We start from the raw sequence: 20,987 nt of genomic DNA, 5'->3' as shown, positions 1-20,987 counted from the left end.
GAGGAGGGCCAGGATGACACCGTTTTATTTGGTCGGTACCAAGTTTTGTCACTTTGTACTTTGTACCTAGATTCGAAAAACGCCAGATTCGCGGAGCGCCAGATTCGTAAAACGCCAGATTCGCATAATGCCAGATTTTCAGATTCGCAGTATACCAGATTCGCAGTATGCCAAATTCGCACAATCATCAACCCGGCCTATAAACGTCCCACTGCTGAGCTCAGGCCTCCTCTCGGAATGAGAGGGCTAGGGCCGTAGTTCCCACGCGGGCCCAGTGCTGATTGGGTACTTCACACACACCATTGAATGAGGGCTATCGCGTATGAATTCGTCACTAGAGGCGCTAGTGTAGCGTGAGGTCTCCGAAATGTTAAATCTCATAGTTTTTGGGTGAGCTACGCGGGTTTATTTAAAAACGATAGCCCTCATTGCTTTGCAGGTTTTTACAGGTTTCCTCACGATGTTTTCCTTCGCCGTAAAGCTCGTGGTAAATTTCAAATGTAATTTCGCACATGAATTTAGAAAAAATCAGAGGTGCGAGGCCGGATTTGAACCAGATAACAGGCACAACTGAATCTAGAATTCTGCGAATCTGGCGTTCTACGAATATGGTACTATTCGAATCTTATATCTGGCATCGTGCGAATCTGGCATTCTGCGAATCTGGTATACTTACTGCAAATCTGAAAATCTGGCATTATGCAAATCTGGCGTTCTGCGAATCTGGCGTTCCGCGAATCTGGTACAAAGCATCAAAACCTTCTATTTTATAAATTTTTATGTTTTTGCCAAATAATATAATGAAATATGTAGATACTGTAGCACGATCAAAATAATAATTATCGCGGGTCATATAGTTAGGTACTATATATTCACTTCGAAGAAACGTCGGCGGGCCGGATTAAGTCCTTTCGCGGGTCGGAGTTGGCCCGCGGGCCGCGTAGGTAACCTTTGACCATCACTGCTCTAGTTTATAGAAAATCTTCTAAGACAAAGGCAAACAGGCGCCAACAGCCACGATAAAAAATGTTTATACAAAAAATTAAAAAAGCTTTACTTCAGGTTTTATGTTAATAAATTATTATCTTAGGTACCCTTTAGGAACCTCATACTATTAAGCTAATAGATCACGATAACAATTAACTTTGTAGTATACCTAGTACTACCTAATACATGAAAGATATACCTACTGTTTAATTTCGTTGCAGCCGCAATCGAAGTGAAAAGTAGTGTATAAAATAATGTAGTGACTTAGTTATTTTATGCACTTGTTGTACAATCTATACTATTTAAATAAATAAATAAATAAAATAAATAAATATCACGGGACAATTCACACCAATTGACCTAGTCCCAAAGTAAGCTTAGCAAAGCTTGTGTTATGGATACTAAGCAACGGATAAATATAATTATATAGATAGATACATACTTAAATACATAGTAAACACCCAAGACCCGAGAACAAACATTCGTATTTTTCATTCAAATATCTGCCCCGACACGGGAATCGAACCCGGGACCTCAAGCTTCAATCGTAGCCAGTTATCTCTTTATTTTAAGTAAAAAAAATAGGTAAGTATTGTGTTCGTTCTTCTTACCCTAACGACAACTTTCGGGTAGACTAACAAGAGTAGGTACAATTAAAACTGTCTTTTTTTACTCGGCTTCGGTTTAAAGCGGCGACACTTTCTTCGTTTTAATCAATATTTTAACGTACGACCCTTTTAATATTATATTAGCCTTTGGAATAGAGGGAGGTTGTCTTTTAGTATATTGCCTCCCTTTGATCGAGTTTTCACAACTGCGCAACTCTCAAAAGTAACTTTTATCGCCCCTTGCCTTTTGATTTTGGTGCCTCTTGACAGTTGGCACATAAAGCAGGCCCTCCACAGTCTTAGGGCCGACTATGAACGGTAATGAACGATTTCGTATCAAAACCGTACCTACTTCCCTTCTTTTTTTATCCGACTTCAAGTCCTAGGATCTTGTCCGAATTGTGCGACTAGATGGATACGCTGTCCTGCCACAGATAACTAAGTTAGATTTGTGGTCCTGCGGTCACATCCATTCATTTAAAATATTATTATATAAACTGATCGGGCCGCAGGACGTAGAATGAATCCAGTGTCCTTAGTGTTGAAATTTAAGAAAAACCAAGGGGCTGTTTCACCATCCATTGATTAGTGTTAACTGACGGTTAAATGAGATGCCGTCTCAGTCTATTCGAACAAAACAAATAGAGACGGCATCACATTCAACCGTCAGTTAACACTAATCAATGGATGGTGAAACAGCCCCTTAATGGCATAGCGAAATAAACTAAGGCAAAGGTCATTGTCCCATAGTTGACATATTTAATTTTATGTCATTAGCGATAGCAGCAGTGTCGTCTATTTTGGGCATTCGCTTATCAAGCACTGACGTTGACCTTACAAAGGTAAAAAAGAAAACTATTCTTCTTTGAAAACGTTTATTATTTTTACATCCAATTTTGTGATATCTACAAATATGTTAAAAATAATGACATGCGACTAACTATCATAATTTAATGAGGTAACATATCATTTCAAAAACACGTCAACTACCTATTTTTAACTAAATGTTCAATTTTACTTACGCGATTGTTACTCGATATCTAACTTTAATTCAATACACTTACATTACAGTTTACAATATTGAATATTATCTGTACAATAATGTAAATAAAATAGAAAATAAATAGCGACTATTTCAAAAATGACAATCATTTACAAAATTGAATGGTAGTGACCATTCAATTCAATCAATTCAGTCTTAGGCTGTATCCGCTGAGCTATAAAATATATTAAACTGGGTGATTTATTAGTTAGTATAAACAGAGAATGTTAATAAATTGATAGACAAACGAAAATAATAAAGATTCAAATAAAAATATTATTGCACGGCAGAAAACTTAATAGTGAAAATCTGTCAGCGGATGTACCAACCGCGATAAAATAATGAATTAAATGAACTGTCAAAATAAAACAATATAATACTTTACGGGTGGTCCGTAGAAATACACGAAATTGACAACAAAAATTACTACTTAAAACTATGCTAAATAATGACTTTTCCGTCCATTGACAGAGCAACCGTTTAAACTATAAAAATATAAAATATGTACAGTACAGTACAGTATATACAGTAATGTATCCGATGTCACTATGGATAAATTAAAAATAGAATACGGATGTTGATTTTAAGATTGATTGGATGGGGTTAATGTTTGAGGCTAAACAATTTACCTATGTTTGATCCACATAAATATTTCTCGATTCATTAATTACAATCCAGTTATTCGCCTAACTACTTTACTTTAGGGCGAAAAACACTCATGTTTTAATCCTAATCGCGCTACCAAATCTTAGGTAAATACATAAGTATCCAAGTATGATTACACGGATATCTATTATAAAACATCGATAATGCCTCGTCTAAAGACGTAACATCACTAGTTGAAGTCATTTTTAACTAAAGGCAATTTCAGAAAAATTAACTCACATGGTTCTATGTTTTATGGATTTGAAATACGTCTTTGCTATTTTGCTCGTCTGTTCTTGTATTTTGCATTTGCGGCTGAACTGCCTGCCATTGAAACATTTGGTTGACCGATCTATGCTGTAGGTACCTAGTACACGGTTGTGAAATGCGACCGGGACAAGCTTAAAGTTTACTCAAACATGTAGGCACGAAAAAAATGCTTGATTTTACATCAAGAAACTCGACCAAACATAAAAAAAAACATAATACTTATTTGACAATGGTCGCAGCGCGTAGATATATATAATGGATGGACACAATGAACAATGTCATGATTTTCCATCTTTCTCCGCTCTCCACTCTCCTTTCAACTCAGTTTAACTTGCACCAAACAACTTCATAGACGTCCGGTGGAAGTACTTCTATGCAAACGATCGATGTAAGTTAAACTGAGTCCATGCAGAGTCAGTTCTACTGAGGTGGAAAGTGGGCACAAGAATGACATTATTTTTCCCAGGATAGATTAACTATGTACAGTCAACGTCATAAATAAGTGATCATTTCCGTACCTTGTCGCTTTCAGTCGTTACACAATTTCGTATGGCTTTTCAAACATGACGTTAAAGTGACAAGGTACAAAAGTGATCACTTATTTATGACGTTGACTGTACTACCTACTTTACATTTTATTTCGCTAACAAACACACACCTGAACTGCGGTAGCCAAATAAGCATCAAATATGTCATCTACATACATTTTATCGTGAGCGAGTTTCAACCTCTCACCCATAAGAAATCGGCGGACGGAATGGCAGCTGATATAAGATTTTCAATGTGTATTTTTTGCTGTTTAAATAGCAATAAGGTATAAGTGAAAATTCTAAAGGACTTATCCTTGGAGGATACCGCGGCGGGATGAACTGCGCCAGTATGTACAGGTAATCCACCGATGGCATTCTTGTAGATCCTGCGGAATTCTAGTAGACGCTTGCGGTATCGCAATAGATTATTCCTAACAGAGTGCACTGACGGATGTAAATACTCTGCCGTCCCGTTCGCCGGTTTGCAATGGCCTTGAGACGTCTAGTTCATATGAAGCGTGCTTCTTAAGCCATATGTATCAGTAAGAAACGAGATTACGTTCATTTTGTTTCCGAAACCGTGTTTACGGATAAACTTTTCTTATTGAGTACTATAACGGCTCGTTCGAGCAAAGATACGCGCGATTTCTCTGTTCATTGTTTTTGCAATACGATACCGCACAGCGGTATTCTAGCAAATACACAAAGTATTACAAAAAGACTACGGGTGACCAATCGCAGTCAACTACACAATCATGTGATTCCGCTTCGAACGACGTAATGTATGTATGTGTGCTTTGTGTGTATGTCAAATTTTTGCTCTTAGCGGCCAAATTAATTGCGCACCTTAAATGGTAACATCTACATTCAAGATTGAATCCACAGTCTAGGTACATACGTATGAACGTATCCAACGCTTCAAAAATATGTACGACTCTGACTTCGACGTAAAACGAACGAAACGAACGAATAAAAGGTAGTGGTAACATTTTTTTTTGAGTGGTTCGAATAAAAAATACCGGTTGGGCCTGTAATACGAGCAAAATATAAGAATAATAATAATAAAGAAAATAATAATAATTAAAAAAAAACAGACACAAGTAGTCCATATACATGTGTTAGTTAGTAGGCATACAATAAGAAAGAAAAATATAAAACATAGATCGTCCTCGTCAAACTAAACAACATTAGTTCAGCGTGACTTTTAAAAATAACGGAGTCTTTGAATTTTCCTTTTTTCATACAAATTAAATAATGCTATCAATGTACGCCATCCTAGAACACAACTGACGTCGCCTGTCACGCTACAAACATCAAGCATTTTGCTTTACATTGCTTCTTCGAATAAACTTAAAAGTGTAATAAAAATTAAAAATCTAATTATTATTAAAAGTCGCTGAACTAATGTTGTTCAGTATTCAGTTTGAGGAGTACGATCTGTTTTAATTATTTGCTCATATTACAGGGCACACCCGGTATGCTACAAAATACACGCTATATGAATTCCGATATACATGATGGTTACTCCACAACTTAGGTGTGCGTAATTCCTATATCTACTATAATATGGCTAGATGTTTCATTCAACGCTTTTCCCGAATACTATAAGGAGTCCAGGTCGAGTTGCTATTGCTAACGTTACTGTGTGTACTAGTGCTTTAGTGACAGCACCATTGGTGGGTGGAGCGTCGGGCCCGCACTGTTATGCGAGCGGGAACGCCAATATCACTTGCTCACATTCGGGATGTGCTCTGAAAAAAAAAACAGAACAGTTAACCCACAGTTCATAAATTAAATACTTTGTAATTTTTGTGTCATATTATCCCTTATTTCTAATTGTTAGGTTTTTCACTGACCGATTCGTTTCGATTGCGTTTGATTTTGTCACTAGGTACTTCAAAGGGTAGCAGACTTGAGTATTTGATAATAATTTTGGCTTGAATACCTCAACGCGTTTCTGATAAAAAACGGTCTTGACAAACGGACATACAGATAGATAGACGGAAAACAAAATGATTCTATAACGGTTCTGTTTTTCCTTTTGAGGTACAGAACAGAACCCTAAAAAGCAGTTTTAATTTAAGATGCTTCCTAGTAGTAGTGTAACTATTGGGTCCACAGATACGGTTTTCATTTCAAAAATTGTATTCAGGGCCTATTTTACCAGTTTCTGTTAAGTTTCTGTTAGTTTATGTGACAGATATCAGCGATGACGTTTCTGTTTATTTTATTCATTTAAACTACAGATATACAGGGTGTTTGGCAGATGGATGGACTTGGGATTTGGGAGATGGATACGTATATAGGGGATAGATGGTGCCATATGCAAAAACACTTGGGCCCAAAGAACTCCGTTTTCATGATTAAATATAAAAAAACTTTGTGCTCAAGATTATTTTTTTATGCTCGACCATGTTACATAAGGCCCTATAGATCTATCCCCTATGTCCATCCATCTGCCAAACACCCTGTGTATATTCTACGGAAAGACAAGACCGTTCAAGTCGGCAATATTTTCAAATACTGCAACAGTTCGAGTTCAATGCAGCGCACAATCATCATTATACCGTCTATAATTAAAACTGTTAAAACTAACAGCGCAAGATCGCTTGTACTCGTAGAGTATAGTGTACTATCGACTAAAACGTAGCGCCACACTTGAAAGTTAGGTGTACGGACTGCAGTACAGTGCAGTCGAATATGATTCAAAGATTCAAATCATTAATTGTAAGACCACAGGTATATAAATAAGGTATTAAAGTTTTAACAGTCTCTTTCCATAGTCTACCATATTATGCTGTACAATATTTTTAGGAAAAAAGTGACATTATATCATTATAGTAATCTAGTGATTTGTACATATACATATCATCATCCCAGCCTATATACGTCCCACTGCTGGGCACAGGCCTCCTCGCAGAACTGGGAACTAGTGATACATATTTATGTCACATAAGTGAATGTTGAAACGGCAAAGATAATAAATTTCAATTTAAAATTCCTCTACCATACCGGGAATCGTTAGATTTTAGATAATTTCGCTGTTATATTGAGAAGTTTTAGTAATCGGGGAAAACGCGGACGCATTGAGAAAGATTTAAGGTGGACCATATGTAATGTTGACGTATTAATAATGAATAGACAAGTATACCTAGTTCCATCCACGAAGACGCGTGATTTTGTCAAAATTAGACATTAATGACATTGCAATAAGAACCACGGCACGCGTCATCGCGAATGACTCTACCTATATTAGTAAAAGTGACTTACGGTGGTGTCGTTTTAGGGCCTCTTCTCGTTCTTTGGCGTCGAAATACCACAGTGTGATAGCGTATCTGAAAAATATATTAAAGTCACAGTTACAGACAATATACTTATGGATCTATACTATACTATAGATTCTATAGTATGGTTTACCAGATGAAGAATCTAAAAGTCCGGAGGGAAAGCCTGCTTTAGTACTTCAAAAAGTATTTGTCGCAATCCCGATTTTTTTCTCAAACGTAGTAAGTATACAAATAAAGAAACTCAAATTAATATTTTTTATACAACGTAATATGCGAATCACAAGCATTTTATTATTAAATGCATAACATTTACATGTTATATTATTATAGTTACCTAGTGACGAAAGCGGGTTGGACTTCGTGTGGATTCCGTCGGTCCGACCAAAAGAAGATCATCCTGTCGAAGAATGGCATGATGTCCGCCACCTGGTCCGTGCCTTCCGGAAACACCCTGGAGACCACAGAGAAAAGATTATAATTAATTAAATCTTAACATGAAACACATACTAGGGTAAATCGTGAACTACTGGCCACCTTGTACTAAAAATGAATTCTATTAATAGGTAAATAGAATTCATTTTAGTGTAGGTGGCCAGTTATTATTAATAATAATAATAATAATATTTATTTATTTCTCCACCACCGGTTACAACATCAGTATTGAAGTTAGTTACAATTACAGTCAGACCCGTGTGGCAGAGACTGGTGCCCGAACTAGTCTGTAACTACTATTTAACAAAGTAATCTAAGGTTATTGAAGGGTGGCCAGTATAAGGATACTAAAAATTAACTCTTTTTATAGGTGACTAGAATTCATTTCAGTGCAAGGTGGCCAGTAATTGACGATTTACCCTACCTATATACATTAAAACTACACCATCCTAGCCTATTTAAGTCCCACTGCTGGGCACAGGCCTCCTCTCAGAATGAGAGGGCTTGGGCCGTAGTTCCCACGCGGGCCCAGTGCGGATTGGGACACATACCATTGAATTGCTTCACAGGTGTGTGCAGGTGAACATTTGAAATTTACCACGAGCTTTACGGTGAAGGAAAACATCGTGAGGAAGCCTGCACACAAATGAAATTAAAACAACGAATATCACTCTCTCTCTCACTTAAAAATGTCCTTAAGTGTAATCAAAAAGCCCGTATTGCCTCGGGCGCAAAAGTGCCCATCTCTCACTTGCCGCGTAACCACGCTGATTAGCGTTTTTATTTATTTATTGAGAAACAAACAGTCAACAAAATTAAATTGGAAATATTAATATTCAATTGTAATAGAAGACGAGAGTTGTAGAGGTCAAGAGGGGAGGCCGTTGCCCAGCAGTGGGACACTATACAGGCTACTTAAAAAAAATAAAAGGTGAGAGTAGCCACTTCAACCAGCAACTTTCAACTCTCGCCGAATATAGGTACTTAATTTTATGTCAATTTGAAATTAGTGTTTTGGATTAATCAAAATGCCCACCTGAGCATGCCCCCGCATCGGACCTTGTCGTAGTTGAGATTCAGGTAATATATGGCGGTGATGCAGCGGCCATCTTTGTTGGGATTGTCCACGTGTTTGACGTAGTGAGTGCCGCATCCGGGGTAGCATGCCACCATCGCCTGAAGAAGACCACGGAAACAATGTTATAATCCAGTTCTACATCATTATCATTACAATTATATGACAAAGTGAAAAATACCGAAGCAATGATGTATGAATTCGCCACTAGAGGGGCTAGTGTAGCGTCAGGTCTCCGAAATGTCAAATCTCATAGTTTTTGGGTGAGCTACGCGGGTTTATTTATAATTAGAATAATTTTGTGAATATTTTGCAACGTCTGAAATTAATTATGGCAAATATGCGTTCCGGGGCAATGAATGTCTGTGTTTTGAGACAGTTTTGTCTATCTGAAACCTTTGTCCTCCATTTTTTCCGAACAAAACGGGGACTATGCAACACTGTGGCATGCTCGATATTTTTATGGTACGGTTTTAAGGTGTATTAAATATGACAGACTTTGAAAGCCATACTTAAAAACCTCACGCAACAGTGCGCCATCTAGTGAGACAAAAAACGATAGCCCTCATTGGAGGTATATGGGGGAAGCCTAAGTCCAACAATGGACGTCCTAGGGCTGATATGATGATGATGATAATGCAATATTAATCGGCTGAAAACGGTCCCTGAGACTTGCATTACTAGGGCTCCTGACATGATTGATCCGGCCCTCAGGGTAAAGATACCAGCTGTCATCGCAATTTTCAAACGATGCCTCTGTCACAACGTGACAAGGTGCACGTACAATCACTTAACACTGTAGGTGACATTGCGAAATCTTATTCTAATCCAACCTATTGTAACCGCAAACAGTGGGTGGTCTATCACAAAACGATGACCTCATACGAAAGGTCTTAAACACAATAAAACGTTAGCGATAACAGACTTTACGACACCGCGTTTGGGTTGACGATTCAAAACAACGCTCTGGAGACACATTTGGGGATTAGTCCTTAAACAGTAGGGCTACTACGAAATTCGAAAATCGAAGTTCGTATCGTACCGAGCTGACGCTAATATTATTTCATACGAGAGTGAGAGGGACGGTACGATACGAACTTCCATTTTCGAATTTCGCAGTAGCCCTACTGATCGGCGAAGAGATCGGTGAACTTTAACTGTATCGTTAACAAATGTATTGTAAAGACCACAACACATAGCAAGCAAATGAGCGCCTTTCTGATTACGATAATTATACGACGTGTTTTTTCATGATAAATTGGAAGTATCCCCTTTTATCGGTTTATACATGACAGAGTTCTACAAACTAATAAACAAAAAAATCAACCGAATTGAGATTTTTTTTGCTGACTGTACTTTTTGTCCACTTTTTTGCATTATCACCCAAACTACATTTGCATTTCAAGTCGACGCCATTAACCGTTGAAGAGTTCCGTCCTGCGGAGGCGATCCTGGCCGGTCTACCAGGATGCCACTACCAGATTATTGTATTGAATTGACACGCAATTTACATAAGTATGCCAAATTTCAAGTTAATGCGACTACGGGAAGTTGGTCGAATTTAACGCCAACGAATTTGACGCCTCTTCTGAGGAACATCTGGTCAGCCGAAGAGTTGCCCGATGACTTGAAAACCAGGGCCTTCTCATTACTATTCTCAAGAAGGGAGACCTCGTGAGTGTGGCAATTGGAGAGGCAACACTTTGCTCTCGAGTCCGTCTAAACTGCTCTGCAGGATCATACTGGACAGACTGTGTCGAGAGCCGTAGAACCTCTTCGAAGGGAACCTAGTTTCCGGCCCATCCGATCGTTTCAACAACATTCGATCAACACCTTGCGCATAATCCTCGAACAGGCATCAGAATGGCAGAGGGAAATGTAACTTGACCTTTGTGGATTTCGAAGAAGCCTTCGACACGCTGAGATGGAGCTCTATCAGCAAGATTTGACTACAGACAGACAGACAGCGGGACAGGTGAAACTAAATTAAAGCTTGTACAAAGAAACAAATTTTCGATTTACTCGCAATATCTGGACTTTGCACGATGATGGGTTTCTTGTCAGGCGGAATACCGCTAGATGGCGTTAGTAGGGCGCTAGAGGCTAGGGCGTTCGTTTGGCGTTACGGTATTGCTTGGGATAGGCTAGTTTCTTGCTAGTTTAGTTACTGAACCACTCACAAACGCGACACAAATGACTATTTCTCAAAACCTGCTTTCAAATAAAGAAAACCGCATTCAAATCGGTTCACCCGTTTAAAAGCTACGGTGCCACAGACAGACACACAGACATACATAGCGGTCAAACTTAGAACACCCCTCTTTTAAAGGTTCTCCATTTTCAGTTGTCCACTTATTAAAAAAAAACCTGACGCTATTTCAACACAAAAAATAAGTAATTATTGTAAATGAACTAAAATAATTTCCTTGCTCACCCGCGACCTTACGATAGCTAAGCTTATGCAAAATATGCGTGTTCATGCAGTTCCTCCACCTCCACACTGTAAGAACACACACAAATCACACAAACCCATCTATCACCACCACCACACTACACTGACGCGTTTCGAACTCAACCAGAGCTCATCTTCAGAGTGACACAACCGTACACCATGCTAACAGTTACAACTGTTACAACCGTACCAGTTAAACTGGTTAACCGTACCAGTTAAAACGTACACCATGGTTCAGTTACAACTGGTAGCATGGTGTACGGTTGTGTCACTCTGAAGATGAGCTCTGGTTAAGTTCGAAACGCGTCATTGTAGTGTGGTGGTGGTGATAGATGGGTTTGTGTGATTTGTGTGTGTTCTTACAGTGTGGAGGTGGAGGAACTGCATGAACACGCATATTTTGCATAAGCTTAGCTATCGTAAGGTCGCGGGTGAGCAAGGAAATTGTTTTAGTTCATTGATATGGACCTCCGCAAAGTAACGCTGATTCAATAAATTAGTAATTATTGTACTTTAAATATATAACAACTTGTGTTTAAATGATAAAAGTCAATAATCAGTCAGTCAGACAGTCAGTCAAATAATCTTTATTGTTGGAGAGAAAGTTTCGATGTAGTTACAAAATTACGATTTTTCCTCACAATATTCCTGACGTCAAGAAATTTTGGATGTTTTTATGCAGTTTATGTTTTATGATCTTTAGGGGCTGTTTCACCATCCATTGATTAGTGTTAACTGACGGTTACCTAAATGTGATGTCGTCTCTATTTGTTTTGTTCGAATAGACGGAGTCGGCATCACATTTAACCGTCAGTTATGTAACACTAATCAATGGATGCTGAAACAGCCCCTTAGTGTAAATAATTTCTTGACAAAAAGATATTCTTGTCAATTTCATGACGGGACAACTTTTTGAGATGTCAATGTTGTCAAACAGACCTCATGATACTAACGCCAACTAGCCTGCCACAGGAGGGCTACTTACGAAATTCGAAAATCGAGGTTCGTATCGAATCAATTTCATGACGGACAATTTTTGAGATGTCAATGTTGTCCAGACTCATGATACTAACGCCAATAGCCTGTCACAGGAGGGCTACTACGAAAATCGAGGTTCGTATCGTACCTACCGTCCCGCTGCCGCTTATGTTATTTAATGCAAGAGTGAGAGGGACCGTACGATACAAACTTCGATTTTCGAATTTCGTAGTAGCCCTCCAGAAACCATCACTGAGTACGACTTAGCTATCCCTTAACACAATGCGCATGCCCATATGTTGTGAGAGGCACGTGTCTCGATGACAATAGTTGTTGTATCAAGTTAGTCACGCATAGTTAGCAGATAAGCTCATCGTTGGGCGAACGACTCGTTTATAGTTCCACTGACGATTGAGAGTATCGCTCTACACGATATCCCTAAGCAGAGGGCGTACTCCGAAATTCGAAAATCGAAGTTGGTATCGTACCATCCCTCTCACTCTCGTTTAAATAGTATAAGTGTCAGCAGTATTCGTAGTAGTTCGATCGACAGTAGGTACCTACCTTTAAGTTTCAATTATTTAATGTAATGTAGGTAATTTAATTCGATTTAATTTTATTTGAATTATATTTATTTATGTAAAAATATGGGTTACCAAAATGACATGAAATAAATGTTTTTTTAAATGGGGTTTACTCTACGGTTTACTTAATACTAGAATGCGACACGCGTTTGGTCGGCGTGTCGTTTGTACGACAAACGATTAGGCGATGCACGACTGTGCGACACGTCATTTGTCCGAACCATTCTTTGTGCAAAGTATGATCAAGCGACGTACGGCTGTACGACATGGTATTTGTCCGAGGCATCTTACGTGCGAATTATGACCAAGCGATGTACGTCTGTGCGACATACCATTTGTCCAAGGCATCGTACGTGTGTGCGAAGTATGATCAAGCGATGCACGGCTGTGCAATAGTAATGATCTGTTATATATATAACTTAGGTTACTTTTTTGGTTCCTTTTGTGCAAGGGTCGCAGTTCTAACCTAACCCATTTTTTTGCTAGCAGTTTCTCTTGTGCAAGGTTTGCAATTCTAACCTAACTACCTAACCCACTTTTTGGTAGCAGTTCCTTTTGTGCAAGGTTTGCAGTTCTAACCTAACCCACTTTTTGGTAGCAGTTCCTTTTGTGCAAGGGTTGCAGTTCTAACCTAACCCACTTTGTTGGTAGCAGTTCTTTTTGCGCACAATTTAACTTCGCACATGGATACTGTCGTACATTTGTACTGTCGAACAGTATTAAGTCTCACAATTTAGCTTCGCATAAAGATACTTTCGTACATTTTTACTGTCGAACAGTAATGCATCGTCATCGTACACTAGCACTTTTTTTTATTCTACTAGATGGCAAACGAGCAAGTGGGTCTCCTGATGGTAAGAGATCACCACCGCCCATAAACATCTGCAACACCAGGGGTATTGCAGATGCGTTGCCAACCTCGAGGCCTAAGATGGGATCCCTCCAGTGCCAGTAATTTCACCGGCTGGCACTTCGCAAAAATGCACTGTCGTTCAATAGAAACGTCGCACAATTGCAAATCGCACACTCGGGGTCGCACTTATGTGATAATCCCCCTTTAATGGAACTAAGAGATTTCGTTTGGCACTACACTTTACAAGTGAGGAAAGAAGGAAGTTTTAAAGGAACAAATGCGGAAAAGGGACCGCCTGAGGAACTAAAACTACTTTTACTACTTTAAGATAGTTAAAGGAACTGCTTACAGCTAATAATCTGAACCCCTGCTGACCCTATGCTGTCTTACATAATTTTGTGGAAGGCCAAACTGAGTATTTTTTGACAGTAGCAGGCCGAAAGAAATTAGGGAGAAAAGAAAAAAAGAACGCGTAGAATGTTCGAATCATGTCATAGTCGGATCCTGACTGTAAATGCTATTTCTTGTAACAATACGGAATCCAGCACATTCCCAGCTAAGTGCACAAAATATAATGTACAGCCACCTGCGTAAATATCTGCCACAGCGGAACGTGCAAAAATATCTAACATTTCCTACCGGCCCTAGAAATACTACAGTTTTGTTGTGTCAGATATTGGTATTGACTACTTATGTTACGAACAGGTATGACAGGTTTTTAGACCGTTGACCGCACAAGGGGGTTTAGTTTTTTGTACTTATGATTATGAGTACGCAGTATACTTCTGAGGTGGTCCCTTTGGCACCAAGTCAAGATCTGATGATGGGATCCTAGGGAAATCGAGGGCAACCCTCAAATTTTAGGAGTCATTGAAGCCCAATACGATGATTTTTAATCGGTGATCAGGAATAACAAAAAGCGATAAGGACGGTCATACTGAACTATTTTGCCCGTGGGACCAATACGAAAATCGGGGTAAAAAAAATCAGCTATTTCATAGAAAACCTCAGCACTCAGCATTCAGTATGACCGTCTAAATCGCTTTTGTTATTCCTGATTACCGATTAAAAATCATCGTGTATACAAAGTTCCACTCCTGCTGGCTGATGCTGAGACACCTACTTCAAGCTAGTATAGGTAAAATTATTTTCAAGGTTTTTGTACTCGGTTTAAATTTTCGTTCAATTTTTTTTTTGTAGTTGCATACTCGTTTTTCCTCCTATTTCTAGACACAAACATAGCACTTTAGGATAAGGCCGAGTGACGCCGGGTATTCCCTGTGTGGATACAGGTTTCGCACACTAGGTTAAAACTATGTTAAGGGCGTTGGACCGGTTTCGTGTGAACATTGCTTGGAATTCATTCTGTATGTAGCCTTTAGATTGTTCGCCCAATGATTCTGATTACAAAGTTAAATGATGCAGGAACATCCTTATTTACAAAAATATGTATTACATAAATACGAAGGCGAGTTTGTTTCTTCTGTTCTCAACTATTGGACCGATTGCCGTGAAATTTTGCATACATCATATTAGGAGTCCAGAATAAATAATAGGATACCTTTTTATCCCGAAAAAATGTCTTGATCCCGAGGGATGAGCTAAAGTTTTGTATTAAAAATGCAATTTGGAAAAGGGCACAGTTCCCGGAGAACGTCAAATAAATTAGATAATAATTAAAATTATACCTAGTAGGTATAAGGTTAAAAAAAAAACTAATTTAACGCGAGCGGCCAAAAGCTAGTAGCGAGATATTGATAGCAAATATTTCAAAAGGCAATAGAATAGAGACTTTTAAGTATCGTTTAAGTAGTCATAGGTACCTTTTGTTCTGTGCGACCACAGTAATGTATGTAATACATACCTCATAACATTAGGAAAATTATCATTTAATACAATTTTATGTCGCTTTGTCAGTTATTCATATACCTACTTATATGATAGATAGGTAGGTATGTACCTTTACAAATTGTGATTGTTTCTACATACGAGCGTAGTATCACGTACGCCCTTTTAGGGTCTTCATATAATTAAAAAAAAATATTAATATTTGAATCATGCGATCCGGTTCGAGAAACCGACTAGTACAACCAAAAGGTGGAGTGACTAATTTAGTCAAGCAGCGAATACATTAGTTAAATGGTATAAGTAGAGTCATTCACGATGACGCGTGCCGTGGTTCTTATCACAATGTCAATAATGGCTAATTTTGACAAAATCACGCGTCTTCGTGGATGGCACTAGGTAGGTATATACATTATACTCGAGTGCAGAAATAGGCGAACTAGATTGACAGCTGAAAATGTTATAGTTAGCAAAAAAGATAGGCATAGGAATATGTCGATATAACCTTATGTTGAACCTATTCATTGCGCGACTACACCTAACACCAATCTGATTTAATAATACGGTATTTGACTATTTATTAAAACTACACAATGCCTGTTATCGAATAGAAAAACAATTTTTAAGCTACCTTTACAAATAACAGAGTTATATTGAAACTCAAGATTAGACAGAGAAGACATACTGGCATGTGACGTCACACGCCAGTACCGCCATACTTGCTGCATAGAGAAAAGCGTTTGAGAAAGAGACAGGTATATAGATTTAAAAAAAAACACTTTAAATCCAATTTTCAACCGATTTAAATTTTCTCTTCGCTAAACACTATCTGTATATCTATATTTTCATAATAATATTAAGATATGGCAAAATCAGGAGTTGTCAAATACCGCATTGTATTCTATTAGGTATTCGCAGTCATACTTCTCGCACACACAGACTTGCCTATACCATACAATATCATATACAATTATATGGGTCACCTTCGAAATCCATAATATCGTATGTCTAGACTATATAACCATATAGATACAACAAGAAATAATTATAAACTATTGATGACATGACAATATGAAATGCCAACTAAACAAAAAGAACGGACGGCATCCTTATCGATGTTCCAGATTTTTTTTCCAAATCTTTCAAATAAAAGAATTATTTTATTATTATTTCGTAATAAGTTTTTTCTTTAAATATCGATATTAGATAAGTTTTTTTTAAATATCGATATTAAGTACAGCAGTGGTGAAACTGTGGCAACATTTGTGTAATGAACTGTCAAGGTGGTTCGCCTAATTCTGGAGTAAGTATAAGGGGTCTTATATCTGAAGACCACGTAGATACCTCATAAAATAATTCTTTATTACCTCAGGGCACGACCCAGATTCATAAATTCCGGTTGTACAGATAAGACCTGACCTATACTAACGTCAATTATCATCCTGGCCACAATTATTTTAAATTACAGGCTGTTTACTCGATCACCCTTGCCATATCAATGCCGGCAACCGCGACCTGTCCCAATGTCATTTCCGGCCAGCGACAACAGCTGAACGCTATTTGAATTTGAAAATGGAACAACGTACTGGCACGCGCCAAACTTTTTCAATCTATTTTTAAGCGGCGCCCGACTGGCGTTTGGAAAGCCAGCCAGTAGAATCGGAATATAATTATTAGATCTGATCACAGCAGAATTCACATACTTGCAAAACACTAGAAAGTAAGTAAGTTTTATTTTTCCACTAAATAAACGATGATTCGAAGCCAAGCTGTCTCTTCTAAGGCCGAAAGTAAATATTAATAAACTCGTTCACGTTTATACGACTGCAAATTCTTCTGCTGTCAATTCAGTTCCGCATTTATGATAAGCCCGCAACCGCAAACCAATGACCTCAGATCCCACTTAGTGTTTGACACGTGTATGTTCAGTAAGAGGACGTTATGTCTATGCAAAATGGCTGTATAAAAACGTAAGCTCAGTTTGTAAACAGTGGGCGCGTGGGATTCGCTCGGTGTTTACAATGTCCCCCGCGCCGCTTCCCCCGCGGCGGCCATGCTCGGAGTCACGTACGCAAAACAGTAGAGCGCATGCGTCGCCTTTATTTTGGTTATTATCGCAAAAGGCGGCGATTCTAATGCGATACGCTTTCCAAGGTATGATAACGCTTTGAGAGCTGTGCGAACTGCGATTTATTACTAGTTTGATGTAAGAAACATAAATTTGCAATGAATGCTAAGGTAGTCTTAAAATAATATACTTAGTAAAGTCGATGTGTGATAGTTTAGTGATTCTTAAGAAGGTACTAATTGGCTCACCTACTGCCTTGGCAATATCAGCGGATGAGCTAGGCGAAAAAAATAAGGTCAAGAAGCGTGAAGACAGCTCGAAAAAAAATAATAGAATCTGTCAATCTCGAGTCCGGTGGCCTTAACACTTTTCGGCCGATATCTGACTCATTAGTTATGCATATTTTAAAGCCATTAGGCTTTAAGTGTCAATAAAGAGTGATAAAGAACTGGTATAATATGTTTATGAGACTACATGCCAACAGTGTTACATGCTTGCCAAAATGATTGCTAACGTAACTGGGGCAAAATCCTGACTACGTAGGTGGCACACATGCACGGTGAAGAAATTGCGATATTGCAATCCGGCTAAAGCATCAGTCGCGCTCAGCTGTTCCTTAGATATGTGATTGTTTCGACATAGAATCCAGCGGGGAAGAGGCGAGGTGGTAAATCTAAAATAAAATATAATTCTGTAGTTAAATAGGAAGCCCCTTGATGGTTAGACTCTGGGTCTTGCTTTTGCGAAGAAAAAAACCTTAGAAAAGTATACAAATAAAATGATTAAGTACATAGTAGCGGCCTGCTTATTTATTATTACACGCCTTTATTTAATAGTTATTATTTCTATATCCTCTAAGACTCGCGTACCTACGTAACACAAATTAGCATTAAGAATAACGGCCGAATGCACTTTATAAAGCACACATTGTTCATTGAATAAAGAATTTTAAGAATGTTGAAATTATATCCAATTTTTTTTAATCGATCTACATAGTCTTAAGAACCACATTGTATCTGTTAAAAAAAGTTAGGACTCAGGATGATATAATAGGTACATTGGAGTCCGATTTAGATGTTGCAATTACTGCACGAGCGAAGCGAGAGTTATAATGTCCACTAGGGCATCTCACTCAAACCTGACTCTACACGATACGTATTATAACAGCAAAAACAACGGAACGCATTGCACTTAATTCTGTGATATCAAGTCACCCCACGATACGATTCGAAACATAATATTATTGATCGGGGTTACTACACTCGTGTTTATTTCCCAAAGTAACTATTAACAGCTGAGTCGTGATGTGACAAATCGTAAACATTGCTACACCAGTGTAAACTAACGTCCGTTGTGCATCCGCCAGTGCGGTTTTTCCACCATTTACCTGTTCAGATCTTTTTAGGTTAACCAATAACTGGTAGAGATTAGTAGTGCAGCTTTTAGGAATGTTTTTGTTGTCAATATCATTCACTATTCTTCCTATAAACGGCTCTGGACAAATTAAGTTTTGAACTCCTGGCGCATCGCGGTTAAACCACGCTTTTGCTAGTGTGCGAAAATCATCAACATACCATCAGTTTTTTCTTTTCATGGTAAACTCGAAGCTATGAGCGATCAGGAAAAGTATCTTTCTTACTTTAGCCATTTTTGCTATATTGTCTTAGCCTGAAGGTGTTGCCGCTGTCTTGTTGTCAAAATATTCTCAATGACTCCCGATCTCATTCAAATTATTAATTTTAATGATCAATACATAGACCAGACCACAGATCTTAACCAGTGGATCAAGAGGTATTGCACGTGAGTGGCAGATCGAAAGTATGTATGTAGTCACATTTTGTGAATCAACAGGTACCCCAATAAAATGACGAATACCTCGTGAATGGAATGGGACTCGATTTTGCTTATTTTCCTTGTCCTTTCTTAAGTCATGATCGCATTTTTATAATGATGCTCCCGAAGCGTCCTAGTGTATAGAATTAGAAAAGTTTGTGGAAATATAATATAGTACACATGTGACGCCCTGCAAGAGCATGGCAACATAAATATTCTAGGACTAGGGCGTTTTTAACCCCCGACCCAAAAGGGGTGATACGAGTATATGTTCGATCGCTATGAGTGTGTGTGATCGATCAATGAGTGTTCGACCGCTAGGAGGATCGATGTGAGACTGTGGAACGATTTTGCGGCGTTTTTTCGTCATTACCGTTTCGGCAAAGAAAAAATGCTCGTGGTTATTTTTTTGTCAAAATTAAATACAATACCGATCCTAAATCTTGCGTGATCAATTTTTTTGCAACTTTTCCTTCCGTTATGCTATAAAACTTGGGATGGTAATGACGTTTAACCGACCGGTCAGAACGCTCGAATATTCACCCGGAATCATTGTGAGACTGGAATCATAGCTCCAAAACGGATGGACCTATTTTTGAGATGTTGAACTTTGAAATGATAATGTAGCGGTTTAATAATAGTCTCAACCGCTTGTGACACTACATTTGAAATTCGTTAGGCCTAATTTATTTGTATAACACACAGCATTATACGTGTACCTATCGAAATACGGGCTTATATAAAACGGTTACTTTTTGATCCATCTATGACTTTGGTACCAGTGCCTTGAGATGCGAACTCAAGACATCAGGCGGAAATTCACCAGCGATTTCATGATATGTCGCAATCGCAATAACGGCTATCAAATCATTATATAACGCAATATACATGGTCATTGGTCATCCTACATTAATTATTAATAAAATACATTAATGAAGATGCCTGCCTATGGGGAATTCCCCGTGAGTCTTATGATCTTATGCAAATGTTCACGATTTCGTTTACGTTATACTCATAACGTATCATGTTTTTGAAACAGACACACATAATAAACTAAAGTTATAAAAGATTCGAATAAGAGTTCTTTACAAAAATAAAAATAATCAAAGGAAAAAACTTAGATTTTCAATTACTGAATTTAGGTCTCATTATGTCTAAGGCCCGGGCGCACGCGATCGCATTCAGCGTCTCCTTCTACCCTTATCCTGTACCGTGTGGCAGAATGAAGTGGTGAAAATGAAAACGAATGTGATTTCGAGTGTGTTAAACCGTAAGGTCTCCGATCACCGATTAAAAATCGTCGTGTATTAATATTTACCCTCGTCCTGCCGTTGATGGTGTAGTCTCCGAGTTTGCCGTTGTTAGCCATTTTGTTCGCCCTCAGAATTATATTATCCACCTGGAATATCAAGTTAAAATTAATTACTTATATCAATACAGAAAAAGTTAATGGAGGCCATTAATTGCAGAAGGGGAGTTGGAACGACACGACAGTATC

At 38.3% G+C, this 20,987-nt stretch overlaps 1 protein-coding gene across 1 annotated transcript in view; it reads right to left on the bottom strand.

The window, feature by feature from the left end:
• Positions 1-2,453: 2,453 nt before the first annotated feature.
• Positions 2,454-20,987, bottom strand: part of LOC141432828 (egl nine homolog 1-like) — a 28,745-nt gene continuing 10,211 nt past the window's right edge. Inside the window, exons 3-7 of the mRNA XM_074094618.1 lie at positions 20,808-20,888; positions 8,838-8,977; positions 7,704-7,820; positions 7,353-7,417; positions 2,454-5,833 (exon numbers count right to left, since the gene is read on the bottom strand). Coding sequence (XP_073950719.1) covers positions 5,808-5,833; positions 7,353-7,417; positions 7,704-7,820; positions 8,838-8,977; positions 20,808-20,888 — 429 coding nt within the window. The 3' untranslated portion in view covers positions 2,454-5,807. The remainder of the gene's footprint in view (positions 5,834-7,352; positions 7,418-7,703; positions 7,821-8,837; positions 8,978-20,807; positions 20,889-20,987) is intronic.

The sequence above is a fragment of the Choristoneura fumiferana genome, chromosome 11 (genome assembly GCF_025370935.1).
Source record: "Choristoneura fumiferana chromosome 11, NRCan_CFum_1, whole genome shotgun sequence".
Taxonomy (NCBI): domain Eukaryota; kingdom Metazoa; phylum Arthropoda; class Insecta; order Lepidoptera; family Tortricidae; genus Choristoneura; species Choristoneura fumiferana.
Note: the sequence above shows the minus strand (reverse complement) of the source record. Positions and strands in the feature narration are given on the sequence as shown.